The 21448-nt window shown below is 37.5% G+C and overlaps 1 protein-coding gene and 1 long non-coding RNA gene across 2 annotated transcripts; one reads left to right on the forward strand and one right to left on the reverse strand.

Moving 5' to 3' along the window:
• Positions 1-6965: 6965 nt before the first annotated feature.
• On the reverse strand, positions 6966-12815 carry LOC121377322. Its single transcript, XR_005958601.1, has 5 exons — positions 12677-12815; positions 9884-10019; positions 9525-9635; positions 7968-8048; positions 6966-7047 (listed from the first exon to the last, which is right to left on the reverse strand). It is a non-coding gene; the product is annotated as an uncharacterized LOC121377322 (long non-coding RNA).
• A 2696-nt stretch (positions 12816-15511) lies between these two features.
• LOC121378026 lies at positions 15512-17186 on the forward strand. Its single transcript, XM_041506123.1, has 2 exons — positions 15512-15982; positions 17007-17186. Exons 1-2 carry the CDS (start codon positions 15512-15514, stop codon positions 17184-17186), a joined length of 651 nt encoding a protein of 216 aa, XP_041362057.1.
• Positions 17187-21448: the final 4262 nt, after the last annotated feature.

Here is a 21448-nt window from a genome sequence, read left to right on the forward strand (position 1 = left end):
CTTCAAATCGTTCCAGCCATGCTTTGAAGGAATCTTTGTCCCCATATACTTCTAGAATTTTTATAAAATCCACTAGCCATTGGATCAGTTATTTATAAAATGTACTAGCCACAATTAAACATTCACTAGCCCTACTTTACTTTAAGTTAATACAATTTTACTAATAATAGTAAAAATCAAATATGTCACCTAGAAAGAGAGAGGTAGCTTAAAAACACTAACATTAGAGGTGGGGACAGGATACTCATAGTTACCAAATACAGCAACATTTGACTAAAAACAATTCACTAGCCGTCGGGCATGGCAATAGTAGTTATTTATTAGCCCAATAGTGAATATCACTAGTCACGGGAGTGGGGCTACCATAATCTAGAAGCCTGTCTGTATGCGGAAAATTGTCGTGCTCTTCATGTCTACCGGTTTAGAGACTAGATTTAATTTCCATTCTTCTTTCTGTTCGTCTGTCTGTATGTCCATTTGTCTGTCCAACATATAGTTTTCCCGGTGTTTTTCACAATGCCTCAAGATATCGATATTCTTAGTATGCTTGTTTATTATTGCTTCATAGTTATATTTAGTGGGGGTTTTTGTTTTTGTTTTTTTGTATTTTGTATTTTGCTTTTTATTGATGCATGTTTATAATGTATTAGTGCTTTAAAGTTTGTTGGTTTTTTTTGTGTAATTATGTTGCTTTTATCTGGTGCAATATTTATAATGGTGCAGCTGAAGCATGTTCATAGCCGGTTTAAGGATCTGCGGGGCCTGTAGCACAAATAACAGCGGGGCCTCATTCCCAGGATACGTATTTTGCAACCCCTTCTGGGGAAAATAAATGTACACATCACTGCTTGACCCCCTGAAGCGCGGGGACCATAGCACGTGCTACGTGTGCTACTAGGATAAACTGGCTCAGAGCATGTTCAATAGGACAAGCAATTAGTCACTAGCTAGACTGGTTTTCGTGCTTTACTTTAAATGGAGGTGATATAATAGAAGATGGTGGTACCAGTCAAATTGTTCGGGCTCATTAACATGCCACTGTTTTTCTAGTTTGTATAAGAAGCTTTTTTTCTGTTACTTTAACCTTTTCCTGGTCAATTTTTAACTGCTTTTCATATTTACAAATACTAAATTTTTATAACATGATTGTTATTGATGCAATATTGTTTTTTATGTGAATTATCTGGTCAGTTTTTAACTACTTTTCGAATCTATGAAAAGGTGAAAAAAGATGCTTTGCTGTTTCTGATTATTCGCATTCGACCAGCCTCGGACATAAGGCGGGTAGTTACAGGGTTCGTAGCCCAGTACCGGCTCCAACCTAGAGCGAGTTCTTAAGGGCTCAATGGGTAGTCTAGGTGGAAGGCCACTACACCCTCTTCTCTCTCACTAACCACTAACCTACTAACAACTAACCTACTGTCCTGGACAGAGAGCCCAGATAGCTGAAGTGTGTGCCCAGGGCAGCGTGCTTGAACCTTAATTGGATATAAGCACGAAAATAAGTTGAAATGAAATGAATGTATTGGAAAAACAGGAGGGAAAGGGTTAATTGTGATTGTTGATATTGTTTTTGTGTGAATTGCCTGGTCAATTTTTAACAGTAACTGTTTGTTATAAAATAAACCAAAATGTACCAATATTTTGTAATAAAATAATGTGCCGTACTAAAATATTTGTTTTGTCATTTTTATATGCTTGTACATGTTATTAAATAAAGAGGTAAGGAACATTTTGATTATGAATACATCCTCTTTGTTTATTGTACGCTGATGATATTGCTTTGCTAGAAACCACTGCGGCCAATTTACAGCACACGTTAAATGCATTCTATCAAAATTGTAATATTTGGAAACTTTAAATAAATCTACAAGAACAAAAGTATTAAAGGGACATTCCTGAGTTTGCTACATTGTAAGATGTTTCCGACTAATAAACTACTTCTACGATTAAACTTACATATAAAAGGTATTTGCTTGTTTAGAATATTGTTCGTAAACTCGGGAACGTCCCTTTAATATTTGTAAGAAGCCCAAACTGGATTTTGTCTTCAAATAATTTCGTACGTACGAAAAAATATAATTTATATTGGGAAATAAAATGAAATTTAACCTAGTACAACTATTAGAATGATCAAAAACACGTTTAATATACAGCCACTAATATATTATGCAGAAAAATATATTTGATATGTAATTACAATCGTTAAAATGTCTGTTAGACAATAACATCTTAAAAATTGCACAAACTCAGGAATGTCCCTTTAATTGTTAATGGCAATTCTAAAAATTCTAACTACTTTTAACATGACATGACCAAAAACAAACGAATGTTGGCGGAATATTTCTGCATTATTCGTAAAACACTTTTTAGTAACTGACACATAATAATAATAATAATAGTTAATAAAGAGAAACATTATTTAGCAGTTTGTTACCTTGACGTACATAATGAAAAGCAAACAGTATTCTCTAGGTGGTGGTGTTTTTGGGGGTGGTTTTTTTCCTTTCAAATTGACGAGGATGTAGCACAGCTAATGGATGATGAACGACTAACACAGTATCTATCAAAACCTGGGGATATTATAGCATTGACACATTTTAAAAAAAAACATCCATCCATAACCAAACTCATATCAGGAAGCACAGTTTGATGGAACAATTGAAATCCAGGGCCCCGTTTCACGAAGCGATCTTAGCCCTAAGATCAACTTAAGTGCATAGGGTAGCTATGCGCCTAAGACAAAATCCAGTTTGGGGTTCTTACAAATATTAAGACGACCAGAAACACATTGAAAATACAGACACTGATATTCTAAACAAGAAAATATATTTAAGCAAACTCAGTAATGTCCCTTTAAGAATGAATGTTTAACGACACCCCAACATGAAAAATACATCGGCTATGGTAATGAAACAAATATATTTTAGTGATAATCAACATCAATATAAGAATTCAAGAGTTAAACAAAAACAGGGTAAAGAACTGTGCAAAAATACAAATATCACAGATAGATACTGACTTTTACTCAAAATTTCAATTGTGTGGTGTATTGGCCTTTCTCAAAGATAATGATACACCCCTGCACCACGGTGAGGTTACAGCACGCACAGGGGTGTCCCTTTAAGACGATGTTGACAAGTTGACGTGCTTCTCCGATTCTGTGTGTGTACATGTACAGACTCGTGTCTCTTGGTATTCCCAGCCAGTTTTGTTTTCTTCTTTTAATTTTTGTAATTTGATTTGTAATCTTATAATAAATACTTTTTTATATATCTGAATTTATTGTATGTTCATAATGAGAAGTCCATTCTGATCACGACGTCGATAAGTAAAGTCAAATTAATGAGATGAATTTTGAGCAGTGTACTTGTGTACATAGAAAACACACTCATGCACGTGTGTACATATTTTGTACACATTGTTTATAGTGTATGTACATGGTGTATAATATATTGTATTTACATGGCATCTACTATATGTACATGTTGTAAAATATATTGTATGTACATGGTATATACTATATGTGCATGGTGTATACTATATGTACATTAGTTATACACTATGCATTTAGTGTATTGAGAATACACTGTACACAATATACTCTAATTACATTGAGCATACTCCAAGGGATTCAAGTGTCATTAAGTATATTATACATGCAATGGGTATACAATAAATATATCGAGAATACAGTTAGTATATTCAACATACACTAACTATACTGAGTATGTACGTTTAATGCAATGAGAATCCATAAAGTGAATTGAATGAATAAATGAATGAATGAATGAATGCTTAACGACACCCCAGCACGAAAAATACATCGGCTATTGGGTGTCAAATTATGGTAAAGGCAAATCTAAAGTGATGATCAACATCAATATAAAAATTCAACAGTTAAATAAAAATACAGTGTAAAGAACCGTGCGAAAAATACAAATATCACAGATAGGTAATATTAAACTTTACAATAAAAGTCAGCATCTCGAAGGAATTGTAATAAAATTTCTGGATAGAATCGAAAGGATTCCATCACAATTCCTTTATAAATATATTTTCCAGTTTCCTTGAGCGGAGTACTCTCCACCAAAATGTGGCGCACCGTCAGAAGACACTGACAGTACTCACACTGAGGTGGAGGATCTTTCTTCAAGATAAACGAATGGGTCTAGTATGTATGACCGATGCGAGCGGAGACACAAGACTATTTCATCCTTCCTGCACCGTCTATAGGAGGACTGCCACTCTCTCAAGACTAGCTTGATACCATGCAGCTTGTTCGCAATCGCACCGTCCCAATCATGTTGCCAAGTCGAAAATATAAATTGGTTGATACCATGTTTAAAGGGACATTCCTGAGTTTGCTGCAATTTTTAACATGTTATCGACAAACAGAGACTTTTTAACGATTGTATTAAACATATTAAATATATTTGTTTTGGCATAAAATATTACTGGGTGTATATTAAACATGTTTCTGATAGTTCTAATATTTGTATTGGCTTAAATTTCATTTTATTTCCTAAATGTTTTTTTTTCGTACGTACGAGATTATTTGAAGACAAAATCCAGTTTGGGTTTGTTACAAATATTAAGACAACCAGAAACACATTGAATATACAGACACTGATATTCTAAACAATAAAATATATTTATCATGTAAGTTTAATCGTAGAAATGTTTTATTAGTCGGAAACATTTAACAATGCAGCAAACTCAGTAATATCCCTTTAAAATCAGTATACGGTACACCAACCGGCTCCCACCCAGAGCGAGTTTTAACGACTTATTGGATAGGTGTAAGACCACTAAACCCGAACTAACCACTAACCCACAGTCCTGTACAGACAGCCCAGATAGTTGAGGTGCGTGCTTGAAATTTAATTGGATATAAGCACGAAACTAAGTTGAAACGAATGTACATATCAACGTGATACGTCCCACTAGAACGCCAAGTGGGACGTAACACTTCGATGCCATTTATTGGCGCACTGCATACAACCTTACGGAAACGATCGATTATGGGTAATAAATAGGATATTAAAGGGACATTACTGAGTTTGCTGCATTGTAAGATGTTTCCGACTAATAAAATATTTCTTCGATTAAACTTACATATTAAATATAATTTCTTGTTTAAAATATCAGTGTCTGTATATTCAGCGTGTTTCTGGTCGTCTTAATATTTGTAAGAAGCCCAAACTGGATTTTGTCTTCAAATAATTTCGTACGTATGATTTTTTTTTATTTTAGGAAATAAAATGAAATTTAACCTAGTACATATATAAGAACGATCAGAAACAAGTTTAATATACAGCCACTAATATTTATGTAGAAAAATATATTTGATATGTAATTACAATCGTTAAAAAGTCTCTTTTAGTCGATAACATCTTAAATATTGCAGCAAACTCAGGACTGTCCCTTTAAACTCACTACCATTTTGTATTAGATACATAGATAGATATTCTTTATTTCCTCCATAAAATGAAGATATTAAATAGTTTACAAATACAATAACAAATAGACAGGACAAAATACAGCATCAAAATAAATAAATGTAAAAATACAAAAACGGTTACTAATCAATACTAAATAACTTCGTATAACTTTACTATTAGTGTTCAAGAAGAATGTTGCACTTTCGTTGTGTATAGCTAACCAGTAGCATTACATTTTCCCCACATGTCGTAATTTAGAGACAATTGGCAATCTACAGGCAAACCGCCAAGTAAAAATGACAAAAACAAATCTTCATCTTCCCATAACTTCACAAATAATTCAACATTAAGCAAGTCACATACCTTGTTAAACAGAACACCTCTTTCTTTAAGTTTATTTTGTCAAGACATAAACACGTGTTTAACAATATCATGAGCTACTGTGCCACATAAACATTCTTTTGATTGCAACGAGTTGAACCAACATGAATGAGTCTAGCGATATCACGAAAGTTGTGTGGTATTTCTAAAGCAAGTTTCCATAGTCTATGTTCAGAACCAGATCTAATTGTACAGTAGCGTGAGAGAGACAGTCTAGATTTGAGTTGTCTTTCTACTAACGTAGTTTCATGGGAACGTATATTTTGCATTACAATTTGAGCCCATATGCTTTTAGTCATAAACATAGAATTACATACATAGTCATCTATCACACCACACAAATCATATTTACAAACTAGTTGCAACATATTAAAGATAGGAGACTTAGTATCCCAGTTCTCTTTATGAATTAACACTGACTTACACCTGTACTGCCCAAGTCTGGCTAAAAACATCTTTTTAAAAATAAACGATGACTTTGCATTACAAAGTTTACCCAGGAATGAAGGAATGAATGAATGAATGAATGAGTGATTAACGACACCCCAGCACGAAAATACATCGGCTATTGGGTGTCAAACTATGGTAATGGAAACAAACAAGGTGATGATCAACATCACAGAAAAATTCAAGATATAAATAAAAACAGTGTAAAGAACTGTGCAAAAATACAAATACAAATATCACAGATAAGATACTGACTTTTACTCTAAACTTTAATTTGTGCTGTATTGGCCATTCTCAAAGAGAATGTTACACCCCTGCACCACGGTGAGGTTACAGCACGCGCAGGGGTTTACCCAGGAATACCAGTGTTTGGTGATCTATATGCCTTTGTAAAGAAATTAGTCCAATCGAGTATGTGGTAATGACGTTAGGAGTTAGTTTAGGGAAACCCTGCACCTTTCTACAGAAGTAGCGCTGGATTACTTCTAGCATTTCATATTCTTTTAGTGATAGTCGTCCCCACACATTACATCCATATAAACCACATGGAAAAAGAACTCTTTTCCAGATTTTCAGAGAGGAAATGGGATTAAAACCACCAAAACACAAACCAAAATCATGATTAGCATTAATTAGCTTAAAATATATTGGTAAAAAAACAAAAGAAACAAACAAACAAACAAACAAATCGCATTCTGGTTTTGTAAATTTTATTTCTGTCTAGACAGTGAGAATCTCATTAACAATAATTCATTCTTCAAGCTCAGTTAGAAACCTGAAAGATAAGAAAGACATACAATTTTTTTTTTAATAAACATGGGCCGCAGAAAGTGTGTTTGTGTGTGTGTGTGTGAGGGGGGGGGGGGGGGTGTGTTTGCCACGCCCCCCTAAAAAACAAAACAAAAAAAAACTTTTTTTTTTTTTCCTGTTACTGTATTCAGAATGGTGGAAATACCTTATTTGAACACCTAAATTTAAAACTTATTCTCTGACGGTACCCACTGATTTCTCTTCCTGGAGCCATCGGGTTATAAGTGCTCGCCACCCCCCCCCCCCCCCCCCCCCCCCCCAACTCACACACACACACACACACACACACACACACACACACACACCACACACACACTTTCAAATACACTCCGCCGTCTCGTAGTATAATATTCATGCGCACTATAAACTCGTGCAATAAATAGCACGGCAAAACAACTGGTATGTGGTTCGGTCTATTTATTTCATGAATGTAAGTATTCCACATATTTGAAAAATCACGAACACAAGGACAACATGTTTCACCCAACCATTACATTGAATGTCGATCCCAAACTTTCTTTTGTTTAACGACACCGCTAGAGCACATTGATTTAATAATCATCGGCTATTGGATGTCAAACATTTAGTCATTTGACATATAGTCTTGCAGAGAAAACCCGCTACATTAGTAGCAAGGGATCTTTTATATTCACCATCCCAAAGACAGGATAGCACACACCACGACCTTTGATATACCAGTCGTGGTGCACTAGCTGGAACGAGAAATAGCCCAATGGGTCCACTGACAGGGATCGACCCCAGACCGACCACGCATCAAGCGGGCGATTTTACCACTGGGCTTCGTCCCGCCCATGCACGTTTATAAATGTGACAGGTCATCAGTATGCAACTACGTACACACAAGAGATAACAAAAGTAACCTACCTGTTTGGATCTCTTTTCATTCCACTTTGCTGAGGTCTGTCATGAACTTTTGAAACTCATCCACAGTGACGTCAGAGTTTCCTAAACAAAGAGAGAAGGAATGTTTTATTTAATGACGCACTCAACACATTTTAATAAATGTTGTATGGCGTCGGACATATTGTTAAAGACCACACAGGGTTTTTTTTTTTTTTTTTTTTTTTTTTTTTAACACTACTAGAGCACATTGATTTATTAATCATCGGCTATTGAATGTGAAACATTTGGTAATTTTGACCAGTAGTCTTAGATAGGAAACCCGCTGCATTTTTCCATTAGTAAGCAAGGGATCTTTTATATGCACCATCCCACAGAAAGGATAACACATACCACGGCCTTTGATATAACAGTCGTGGTGCACTAGCTGGAACGAGAAATAGCCCAATGGGCCCACCGACGGGGATCGAGCCCATAAAGACCACACAGATAATGAGAGAGGAAACCCGCTACCGCCACACACTGGGTTACTTTTTCAGATTATGAGCAAGGGATCTTTTGTGTGCTTTATGCCACCGACAGGATTGTGCATACCCCGACCTTTGCTACACCAGTTGTAGAGCACTGACTGACGCGAGAAACAGCCCAATGGGCTATTTGATTGGGATTGACCCTAGACCGGACCACCGACTGGGATTGATCCTAGACCGACCGCGCATCAGGCGAGCGCTTCCATTTTCCCCAAGGAGAATGGAAAAGATAAAAAAAACCACACAAATTAATACTAAAGATTACAGCAACCATAAGGCACCAAACTGTTTTCTGAATAAACGATAGTTTAAAGTTAAAGTTTATTTTATTTAACGACACCACTAGAGCACATTGATTAATTAATCGTCGGCTATCGATGGATCCAACTGGTCTAATGCCGTGGTAACTGCTTTCCAGTCTGTGGGAAAGCAGATATAAAACATGGTTTGCTGCTGATGGAAAATATGTAGCGGGTTTCCTCTGATGACTACGTGTCGGAATTACCAAATGTTTGACACCCAGTGCCGATGATTAATTAATCAATGTGTTCTAGTGGTGTCAAATATAACTTTATTGGCAGCCCAAGTAGTCTGCCGTTCAAGAGCTAGACGGACATTTGGACGCATATGGTGGCAGAGAGCGATTATAACAATCCAAATGGCAGAGTACTCCGGCTACGTTATTGGTATCTACTAAATATAGTCTAAAAACATTATTTTTAAAGGGGCGGAACGAAGCCCAGTTGTAAAGCTCTCGCATGATGGGCAGTCGATTTAGGACCGATCTCCGTCGGTGGACCCATTGGGCTATTTCCCGTTCCAGCCAGTGCACCACAACTGCTATATAAAAGATCGTGATATGCCATCCTGTTTGTGGGATGGTGAATATAAAATATCCCTAACTGCCAATGGAAATATGTATCGGGTTTCCTCTCTAAGCCTCTTTGTCAAAATCATCAAGTGTTTGACATCCAATAGCCTATGATTAATAAATCAATGCGCTCTAGTGGTGTCGTTAAACACCCCCTAACTTTAAGTTGTTTGAACTTACCGTCTTCGTCCGCCATTTCTAAGATGTCTCGTGCCTGGCGCGTGTCGAACGCTTCTTCTAACTCTGATAGGTGCACAAACCCGTCATTGTTTCGGTCAATAGTAGAGATATCTAAGAGGAAATAAATATTATACAATGAAATCTGACTTACAATTGGCAGACACAATATCTACATATATATATGTACACACACACACACACACACACACACACACACACACACACACACACACACACACATATATATATATATATATATATATATAGAGAGAGAGAGAGAGAGAGAGAGAGAGAGAGAGAGAGAGAGAGAGAGAGAGAGAGAGAGAGGGGGGGGGGGGAATGACCATGTATATTATTACCTCGCTTACGGGAAAGAACAGCAATTAAGACATCCTTTACGACTTTCCAAACCTTTCTCCAATTGATCTTAATTTTTTTCGCCTCAACGTTTACAGTGAGAGCGACAAACAATATCAGCAACAGTGGGAACTTCATCTGCAAAATAAAACATCTTGTAATAAAAAAGACCCAAGCTCCGATATAGGAGCATGGTTGATTTGTACAGCTATTATCAATGTTAATTATCAAAGTAAAGGCAAGGACAGGAATGTGGAGATGGACAGCAGAAGTTGAAAGATGGGAGGAGCTGCCATATCGGGAAGAAATGAGATGGAATTTGTTTATTGACACCACTAGTACACATTGATTTAAATGAGTCATCAGCTACAGGATGTCAAACACTTGGTAGTTCTGAAAGATAGTCTTACAGAGGAAACCAGCTGTATTTGTTAATTAGCAGCAAGGGGTCTCTTATATATGCCATCCCACAGACAGGATAAAACATACCACGGCTATTGATATACCAGTCGTGGTGTACAAGCTGGAACACGAAATAGCCCAATAGGCCCACCGACGGGGTCAAAGACGAGAAAGGAAAAATACTAGTGGCACGGTTATCCACAAGAGGCAAGCACATGTTCCGGTTAAAGAGAAAATAACTGGTATGTGGAGGTTCCAGATCGGGAAGAAATGAGATGTGGTTCAAAGAAGAGAGAGGATAGGGGGCAATGGGATTTTAAAATGAACAAAGACAGAAAGAAATTTAATACATTCTGTGGTCTCTAACGCTAGAAAATATTTATATATAATCAGTCATTAAAGTTGAAGATTGGGTTTTGTTTTTTCATTTATAGTTATTTTTGTTCACATATTCAATAAGGTGCAAGCACGTTGTCCAGACACACATCTGAGTTATCTGAACGGTCTGCCCAGGACAGTAGGTTAGTATTTAGTTGTCAGTAGTTACTGAGAGAGAAGTCGGTGTAGTTATCTGGACGGTCTGCCCAGGGCACCGTTCCACAAAGCGATCTTAGCACTATTATCGTCGTAAATACCTACCATCGCGACCTTAATTTTTGTCTACGATCGTCAGCCCGTTCCACGACGCGGCATAGCTTACTATCGTCGTAAATTACGGTGAAAATTTACAATTGGTACGAGGCAGTTGTAAGCCACTAACGTTGCTGTCAAATGACAGTTAAATGATGATTTTGGTCTTTTTCTAAGAAGGATACTAACTTTTTGTATGAAAATGGATCTAATATATAGCAAATACCTTTTATAAAAGGCCATACGACTTTCACACGAAAATACGGGAGATAACTCTCATGTCTTATGTATTGGACAATTATCGCTTAACAAATAAACTGACAAAGTTACTTCATGGACGTCCGATACATATGAATAGATCTAAGATGTTCCAAAAAGTCGGTAACCAATTCATTATTTAACTAATTCGTACTTCTTCGTAAAGTATATTTTAATCATTAAAGGGACACTTACGACTACCGTAAGGGTGCTTTGTGGAACGGCTGTAAAGTTTACGGTGCCAGTTGTCACTACAATTAACCTTCGCTACAATTATTTCGTGGAGCGGGGCCCAGGAGAGTAGGTTAGTATTTAGTTATCAGTAGTTACTGAGAGAGAAGTCGGTGTAGTTATCAGGACAGTAGGTTAGTAGATTACTTTTCAGACGTACATGCGGTTTTAAAAATATGAAAAATGCATTTTGTGGTATTAGAAACACCAGGATGAACAGAAACATTTCGGTTGTACGGGAATGGATAATCAGTGATAATAAACGGCTCTAATAGTAAGCAATATGCCTTGGTGTTTAAAAACTAGGGTCTGTGCCTTTAATATATGTACCCGGTGACTTTAGCATGTACTATCTGTTGAGTATTACATCAGAAAGTTACTTCTAAGTCTCTACTATAGCACTTTAAGAAAGCCACCATGAAACATTGATTGTAATAATCTGATATAAAAAACCCCTAATAATTTTTTTTTTTTTTAAATGCAATGCTGGAGAGTGGCAGTCCACTTATATACAAAACAGTATTTAACTTCATCGATGTGTGCTATTATACATTTGAAAACGTTCTTATGTCTGTGATTGACAGAAATACAATTTTGAAAATTATGTCTCTCTGCTTTCTAATTTATGCATTAATGAAAGAAGAGTCTGTGACGTTAAAATCGGAAAGTACCCTTTAAAAATAGACTAGAACTCGAATCAATAACCGCTACTTCTCAGACGCAGATGCGTTTTTAAAAATATGATAAATGCATTTTGTGATGTTAGAAACAACATTGCTGACCAGAAACATTTCCGATATACGGACAAGGATAATCGAAACAATTAAATCTCAGTAAAGTATGATTTCAGTGATCAAAAACGGCTCTAATAATGAAAAATATGCCTCAGTTTTTAAAAACTAGGGTCTTTCGCTTTAAAGGCATATTGTCACAGATCACTGACCTATTTAATGGTCTAACAAAGTATTACCTGAACAAAATTATTTGATTTGTCCTTAAATGTATTCAACCATCTTCATAACCACCATACTCCATTTATTGATGATATTTTGTAAAAATAATTGAATTATGGCTATGGTCCATAATTCAAAAACCAAAATTGCAGAGAGGGTTGACATGGATTTCACTACATCATGGTTCAGTTACGGTGATGCGATAGCTAGATTTGGTTTCCAACAATTAATGTAATTTTTTATTTATTATCCATTTTTAGAGAAATAAGGTCCTTATATCCGTGACAGTATGCCTTTAAGATATGCGTCTATAAATCTTACCTTAATCGTGGTCCGATGCTGCGTCGTGTAAACTAATGGTGAAGTCCACACTGCTGATGTATTGCTTTATAGCAGTACAATTCGGAACGTGTGACTGAGAAGTGTTAATGCAATCAGTTCTATCAGTCGAGTAATCAAGAACGAGCTGTCACTGAGGCCGTACAAAAAAAAAAATGTGTGTCCTGGAATCAGACCCTACCTGGAACACAAACGCCTGTCTGGACTTGTCTGTCCATAGGCGTACGGACTCCAATGTTTGTAAAGGGGCAGGCTGGTTTTTGCCAGAATTAAACAAAAATGCCCGAATATGGATAACAACATTTATTTATATTAGCATTACTAACCAACCAGTTATATAGGGTTGCAAACGAATCACTACGCATTTTTACATGGATTACAACTAATTTTGAGAGCAGAATGATAGAAATACATGGTAAAAAAGTCTCAGGTTAGAACATTTTGCAATACATTTTTGACCGAATTTGAGGTTTTGCTCTAGCAATGGGGGGGGGGGGGGGGGGGGGGGAGAGGGGTCAGTTGTTCCACCCCCTACAACCGTCCCTGCTTCGTACGCTTATGTGCCTGTCTAGGCCAATGGACCAATGGTATGGGGAAAGTCGCTGTGGACCAAATAACCAAATGCCAGATGAATATCGTATTTGTAAATTTTGTAACATGCCAGTTATTGAAAATGAATACCATTTTGTATTAATATGTCCCAGTGTATCGTGATTTAAGGATAAGCCATTTGCCCAAAATATACGATAGATGGCCAAATATGTAAAATTCTACCAAACTGATTTTTGCACTTTTTAAAAATTATTGTATTGCAGCTAATTATAATTTTCTCAGATTTATGCAAAAATTGGTCTTTTCGTTTGTGTTCAGCCATTTGTTCTGTTGAAAAACTTTGTTTATTGTTTTTTAGTTTTTAGTTTTCACATCCAGATGGCGGCCATTTTTAATAAAACCTGAACAACATGTGAATAATTATTGTACCCATCTGCCGCACTAGAATGCGAACGTGTTTAATTAATTAATACGAATGAAGATGTATGTATGCACCACTAACGTAGTGTTAGGGTCACGTAGATGACAGACTGTGACAGGTGCAACTACTCGCTGTTCCCCGATTGGTCGTCCGTCCATTAGATACGACAGGTCTATTAAACACGTGGAGCACAGTTAAAGATGCAGTATCATCACGTCACAATTTACAAATCTGTAAGAACAAGGGGGGGGGGGGGGGGGGGGGGGGCAGGTATGTATGTCCCCAAACCTCTTGAGGGTAACAAACAAGTTCATTAAATTGTTTATTTATTTATTCAATGTTTCATTTGAAAAAGGAAGGAAGGAAATGTTTTATTTAACGACGCACTCAACACATTTTATTTACGGTTATATGTCGTCGGACATATGGTTAAGGACCACACAGATATTGAGCGAGGAAACCCGCTATCGCTACTTCATGAGCTACTATTTTTTTATTAGCAGCAAGGGATCTTTTATATGCATCATCCCACAGATAGGACAACACATACCACGGCCTTTGATATACCAGTTGTGGTGCACTGGCTGGAGCGAGAAATAGCCCGATGGTCCCACCGACGGGGATCGATCCCAGAGCGCTTTACCACTGGGCTACGTCCCGCCCCTATTTGAAAAAGAGACAGATCTTAAATAATACTAACAATATTGCACTACATGTTGCAAAATATAAGGGTATCGTACTATATCGCAATGCGGTTTTGATGTATTGTTAGATACCAAAAACAGAGTAATTAGGTTGTTGTTTTTCTGACGAAATGAAAGAACAGAAGTCACAAGTTGGTGATGCAGTTTCTAATTTCCTTCCCAACATGAAACATGATTAACAAGTTAACAACATGGTGATACAGATAATATAGTAGGATCAATATGCTGCACAACCCCCTCATAACAATTGCAAGAAAACGTTTTATGGTGCTTTGCTGTAGCATAAGGTATCAAAAGTTGGCTGAAATCAGACCACGAGAAAGGGTCTAAATATGACGTCAAACAAAATATGTCCGCCAATGTTAAAACATGTCTAAAATCAGTTGAATTCAACAATTTCTCACCACATTAAGTGTGAGGATTACCAATAACATTCATTATCTTACTAAAGGTATAATTCCTGAGGTTGACAGCAGTTGCTCACTGAGGGTATCGAGTTCGACCCTCGGCCACAAAGCAAAGGGCCGTTGTGTACACACATAGATGTGGGTGTGGTCCCTAAAAGGGTGCTGTTAGTAACGACTGAGGACAGTTCGAGTGATAATTCCTTTGTGGGATTCTCAGCTGATCAGATGAAGGAAAAGCAGCTGGAGGATCGAGGTTTGAGACAGGTTATCCAATGGTTGGACACTCAGGTAGTACCCAGTGAGGCAGAACTGTTTCTGGGAGACCGTGAATCCAAATGATATTGGATTAACAGGGACACATTTCATTTAGATGAACGGTGGTGGGGGGTCCCGTATAAATGGGTTGAGGATGATTCTGGGAGCAGGAAACTGCTAGTTGTACCCCATTCTGTACGGCGTGAGTGGCTCAGGGTCATCACGATATTCCAGCTTCCGGACACCAGGGTGTAGCACGTACTTAGTGTAGAATGCGTGCCCGATATTACTGGTATGGAATGTCTCGGGCTGTAAAAAAACCCTTTGTGTTTACCTGTGTACAATGCAACCGTTGTAAGAAGGGTAATATGAAGGCGAGATGCCCCATGAAACAGTTTCATGCGGGGGTCCCTATGGATAGGGTACATCTTGACTTCCTGGGGCCATTACTGAAAATGGTTATGAGTATGTACTCATGATGGTAGACCAGTTCACAAAGTGGGTGGAGTGCATACCGTTGCCATCTCAGACAGCTGAGGTGACAGCAAGGGGAGCTATTAATGAGTTCTTCTCAAGATTTGGTTATCCTTTCGAGATATTTACTGATCAGAGGAGGAATTTTGAGTCGGAGCTATTTCAAGGTGTGTGTAAATTGCTCCATATTCACAAGGCGCGAACCACGTCTTACCGTCCGTCCGCCAGCGGACAGGTTGAACGATACAATCGTACATTCGTGGATGCCGTTCGATGTTACACTGACGGGTCTCAAACCCGGTGGGATGAAAACCTGGCTCAGTTGGCAGGAATTCTATGCTTCGCGGTAAATCGCCACACAGGTTACACTCCCAGTCATCTTATGTTGGGTAGGGAGATCTATCAACCCGCAGATCTCATCTTCAGGCCTCCTGCTGGAGATCAGCCGGCACATGTTGATGAGTATGTGGCCAATGTCGAAGAATCCATCGGGGGGGGGGGGGGGGGGGGGGGGGAGAGGCATGAAATGGCTAGGGATAAGTTGGGGGAGTCCTAGAAAAGAACGAGAAGAGACTATGACCTGAGAACAGCAGAACACAAGTATTCCAAAGGAAACTATGTGTGTGTCTTGGATACAGCTGTTCGTAAAGGGGAAAACAAAAAAACTCAGCCCACAATGGAAATTTCCCGGTCTGATAAGGGAATGTATTTCTCCCTATTTGTATAAAGTACAACTCCGAAAAGGAGTGTCAGTGATCAGTCATGAACGATTAAAACTGTGCAATGATCGGAGAGTCCCACCATGGTTGGATCGGGCAAAAGGTGAGTTGTTGGGTCAGAAAAATGAAACATCTGTACACAAGAGACAAACAAGGGCTAAGACAGGGGGCAAAACGAAAAGTCAAAAGACTTATTGTTTTTGTCTGGGACCCTATACAGGCGAGTTTAATGATCCAGTGTGATCGATGCAAAGAATGGTATCATGGTTTATGTGCGTAGGTAACACCGGAGGAAGGTAGAAACATGGACCTGTATATCGGTCCCGTGTGTGGAGCAGACGCCCCACAGTGAGTATAGTCAAATGGGGTGGTGAGTAAGGTATCTGTTCAGTGTTGTGCTTCTTAGTATTAGTTAAGCTTTTTCTTTACAGTTGTCTTTTTCTATAGTTCAACTTTCCTTGGTTTTGGTATCGTCAAACTGCTAATCACGCTTTTTGAGATTGCTTATTGTGGTTAATTTGTTTGCATTAAGTGGTTGTGTTATTTTTGTTGTTTGTTGGTTACGGTTGCTTTTCTCGGCTAGTAGTGCAATTTACCTATATAGTTTGGAATGGTTTGTGAGTATGTAAATTGGCTCTTTCGGTAGTTTTGCATGTCTCTCTAATTCTATTATGTAACTGTTGATATTTTAGGTTATGGTTTTGAAGGTGCTGGAGTGGACGGAGAATTGCCAGTCAGAGGATACTGTTGTATTAATGTATAGGTTTGTTTTCTTTTTAGGTGGAACTGTTCGTCAATGTTAGTGTTTTACGGATAATTTTAAGCTCTCTCTTTCTTTATAAAATGGAGAACAATGATGAAAGACTGTGTATGGGCAGGTGGGAAGGTGACGCGGTTGCCCATCCACCTTCGCCCGAGGAGGAGCCCTCGACCGAGGAACGACCTTTGCTCGAGGAATGATCTCCATCAGGGGAGCAGCCTTCGACAGCCTCCGAGGAACAGCCTTCGCCTAAGAAGCCCACGTCTGAGGAGAAACCGGCAGCCGAGGCGGTAGTTACACCTTCGCCTAAGGAAGCAGCGTTACCTCTGCCAGAGGGGGCGACGCCGCCACGGGCGAGGGTACAGGTGATCCCGTTCTACCCGGTGGTGATGTTATCGGGCCCGAGGCCGGGTTATATTCCCTCTGGCCTGTCACCTAGGGGGAGTTGGGGTATAAACACTGGGAGAAGTTTTTTCCCCCATATTCCGTTTCTTCTGTCGTCATGAAGTGGCGACAGCGGGTTTCTCTCTCAATATCTGTGTGGTCCTTAACCATATGTCCAACGCCATATAACCGTAAATAAAATGTGTTGAGTGCGTCAATAAATAAAACATTTCCATCCTTCAGTTTAAGGGATAGTGTTACAAGGTTTTAACTTTGTGTTTATTGGTTGAAATAATTACTGATTTAAAATTACTCTAGGCAGGAGCAAAATATTCAGGGGACAATATTTAGAAATCACAAAAAAGTTCTATAGCCACACATGTATCTTTTATTTAAAGGGACATTCCTGAGTTTGCTGCAATTTTTAAGATGATATCGACTAACAGAAACTTTTTAACGATTGTAATTACATATCAAATATATTTTTCTGCATAAAATATTAGTGGCTGTATATGAAACGTTTTTCTGATCGTTTTAATATTTGTACTAGGTTAATTTCATTTTATTTCCTAAAATATATTATATGAAATAATTTGAAAACAAAATCCAGTTTGGGCTTCTTACAAATATTAAGACGACAACAAACACATTGAATATACAGACACTGATATTCTAAACAAGAAAATATATTTAATATGTAAGTTTAATCGTAGAAATATTTTATTAGTCGGAAACATCTTACAATGTAGCAAACTCAGGAATGTCCCTTTAAACAATACCACACAAGGTAACAATATATTATGGCTAGTTGCATTTGGCTTGACAATGAGCGCCCCCACCCTAAAATCACCACTGCAAATATTTTTCTTCAAAAAAAGTAGGGGAACTCTGATAAGAATTTACAATTGCCAAAACTGTAAGGCATATTAGCTGTGGGGAATGGTTATATGATAATAGTGAATTAATTGGGCAAACATTACAACTGGTAGTTCAGTATTACAGAATTAAAAATATTGACAGAAATAATGTTCCACAGTGATTAATCGACCTTCCTGGAAATTGTCAAAGTCGAGAATGACACCCCACGCACGTGTACGGGGCAACTGCGTGATGCATGTGCAAACTATGGTATGTGTTTCGGTGTGTTGATAAACAGACCTGGACGTTCTTTACTAGGATGTCTGTGGTCAAAACGTATGTTCGGTCTAATAGTTGATATTAACATTAATATTTCAGGTTCCCCTAGTTTTTTTTATGAGAATAATTGATTAAGGATACTCCCATCAGACACTTAACTGTACCGAGCTAAAATCTTCTTTTCTCGCGAGTTCTTCACTGGTGAGTTGTCTTTAATTTGCTACAGTTAGTTTCCATTCACTGAGAATTTGTGACAGTTTATCACCTAAATCAGCTGACAAAAAAACAACAAAAAACAACAACAACAAAACAAAATTAACAAAATTGAATTTGATAGTAACAAACTTACCAATACATTTTTAGGGTACCATGATGGCATGAATCATAATTAAAAAAAAAAAAATCATCCCTTAGATATTAATGTTATGATTGAATTACAAGCAAAATCGACTTTATTGTCTGAATTAAATTAAATTAAAGTTACAGTTTGTTTTGTTTAAAAACACATCATTGGCTATTAGGTGTCAAACATTTGGTAATTTATATCTAGTCTTAGAGAGAAAACCTGCTAAAGTGTTCCATTAGTAGCAAAGGATCTTATATATCCAACATCACACAGACAGGATAGCACATACCATGGTCATTGATATATCAGTCATGAAGGAAGGAAATGTTTTATTTAACGACGCACTCAACACATTTTATTTACGGTTATATGACGTCGGACATATCAGTCATGATGCACTGGCTAGAACGAGAAACCAACTATGGTCAGTAATTACCAACTTTGAGAAACCAATTATAGGTGATAATTACCAACTTAGAGAAACCAATTATGGGTGGTAATGACCAACTTTGAGAAACCAGTTATAGGTGATAATTACCAACTTTGAGAAACCATTTATGGGTGGTAATTACACACTATGGGTGGTAAGTACCAACTTTGAGAAACCAACTATGGGTGGTAATTACCAACTATGACTGGTAATTACCAACTTAGAGAAACCAACTATGGGTGGTAATTACCAACTTTGAGAAACCAGCTATGGGTGGTAATTACCAACTATGGGTGGTAGTTACCAACTTTGAGAAACCAACTATGGGTGGTAATTACCAACTATGACTGGTAATTACCAACTTAGAGAAACCAACTATGGGTGGTAATTACCAACTTTGAGAAACCAGCTATGGGTGGTAATTACCAACTATGGGTGGTAGTTACCAACTTTGAGAAACCAACTATGGGTGGTAATTACCAACTTTATTACCACCAACTTTGAGAAACCAACCATGGGTGGTAGTTACCAACTTTGAGAAACCAACTATAGGTGGTAGTTACCAACTTTGAGAAACCAATTATAGGTGGTAATTGCCAACTTTTAGAAACCAACTATGGGTGGTAATTAAGTTATCAAAAACGGTTATAATAGTCAAAAATATGCGTTAGTGTTTAAAAACTAGGTTATGTCCCTTTAGTGGAAAGTGAGCCTAATACTATACAAACCTTATTCAGATTATGTTGAAGAAATGAACGTCCAACAGAACTGACAACTTCGTCAAAGGTCATTTGCGGGGTGACCTCCCTTACATTCATCACACTTGCCGGGACACTCTCAGTGGCTTTACCTTTAACACCAACCTACACAAATAAATAGAGTTCATTAATAAACACTTAGATAATTACACTCATGGTTGTTTCTTGCTATCATGATACCAACCTATAATCCTTCCCACAGGCAATGACGTCTTTCATACTATGGAGTTTCTGATCGTTCAAATATTTGTACTAGGTTAAATTTCATTTTATTTCCTAAAAAGTGTTTTTCGTACGTATGAAATTATTTGAAGACAAAATCAAGTTAGGGCTTCTTACAAATATTAAGACAGCCAGAAACACATTGAATATACAGACACTGATATTGTAAACAAGAAAATATATTTAATATGTAAGTTTAATCGTAGAAATATTTTATTAGTCGGAAACATCTTACAATGCAGCCAACACAGGAATGTCCCTTTAAACTGATAGTGGACCATAATCCATGGGCCAGACCCCGAAATTTAACGAATTGGTATCACCTAGTCGGGCAAATTCTCATGGCGGTTTTTGATTAGCTCTATGTCTGTAGTTAATAAATTAGGATGATCAACATTTGTAAGGAATAGCTTTTTGGTGGACATAGCCACACAAATTGGCACTCAATTTTTTTATATAAAACCCCTCTACACACTGATATAAAATACATACAAATTGGTGTAATAATTAGGTTACCAGAGGTCAAGTTAAGGTCATGACATTGTGTTGATTTTAAAAATCCAACACCTTGGCATTAATGGTACTACTGCTTCATGTATGAGGGGCATATTTGAACTCAACTGCCTAGAGGGTGAACGATAGACACCCTGTGAGTAATTAATGGAAACGACAGAAAGTCATATTTACAAAACTAACATAAAAGTGTAAAAAAACCCCACAATTACTTTGCAGGCAGTCAACAGATCCTTACACACAACCAGTAACAATTTGAAAATATTTCACCATTGCCTGAGATTTCAATTTTAAAAGGGACCACTTGTCAAAGATACGTTATGGTGGGCTATCATGGATTTCCAAGATGGCAGCCATGCAAAATCCTATTGATACCAATACCTCAGAACCCATACCACCTAGGCTCGTAGCTTTTCTTTTAATCTAACTTAGAGTTTTGAGGGTAATGCATGTAGTTATATAATCCGAAGTATTACTAAATGGATTTTGAACAATAAAAGTAATGAAATATATAGACAACTTTTTGAGGAACAATGCTGCAATGACGTGTGAGTCTCACCATCGTTTTCCTTTTGTATTAAGCTGTTCTCATTAAAACAGTGGAAAATGTTTGTCCATTGCCTTAGGTTTTAACTTTAATAGGGACCACTTGTCCAAGATACTTCGTCTTCT

Source organism: Gigantopelta aegis, chromosome 7, assembly GCF_016097555.1.
Source record: "Gigantopelta aegis isolate Gae_Host chromosome 7, Gae_host_genome, whole genome shotgun sequence".
Lineage (NCBI taxonomy): Eukaryota > Metazoa > Mollusca > Gastropoda > Neomphalida > Peltospiridae > Gigantopelta > Gigantopelta aegis.

Coding starts and splice junctions, on each gene's coding strand:
- LOC121378026 (XM_041506123.1), top strand. CDS start 15,512: ATGGTAGACCAGTTCACAAAGTGGGTGGAGTGCATACCGTTGCCATCT. Junction 15,983..17,006: donor TTGATGAGTATGTGGCCAAT/GTCGAAGAATCC, acceptor TTTTCTTTTTAG/GTGGAACTGTTCGTCAATGT.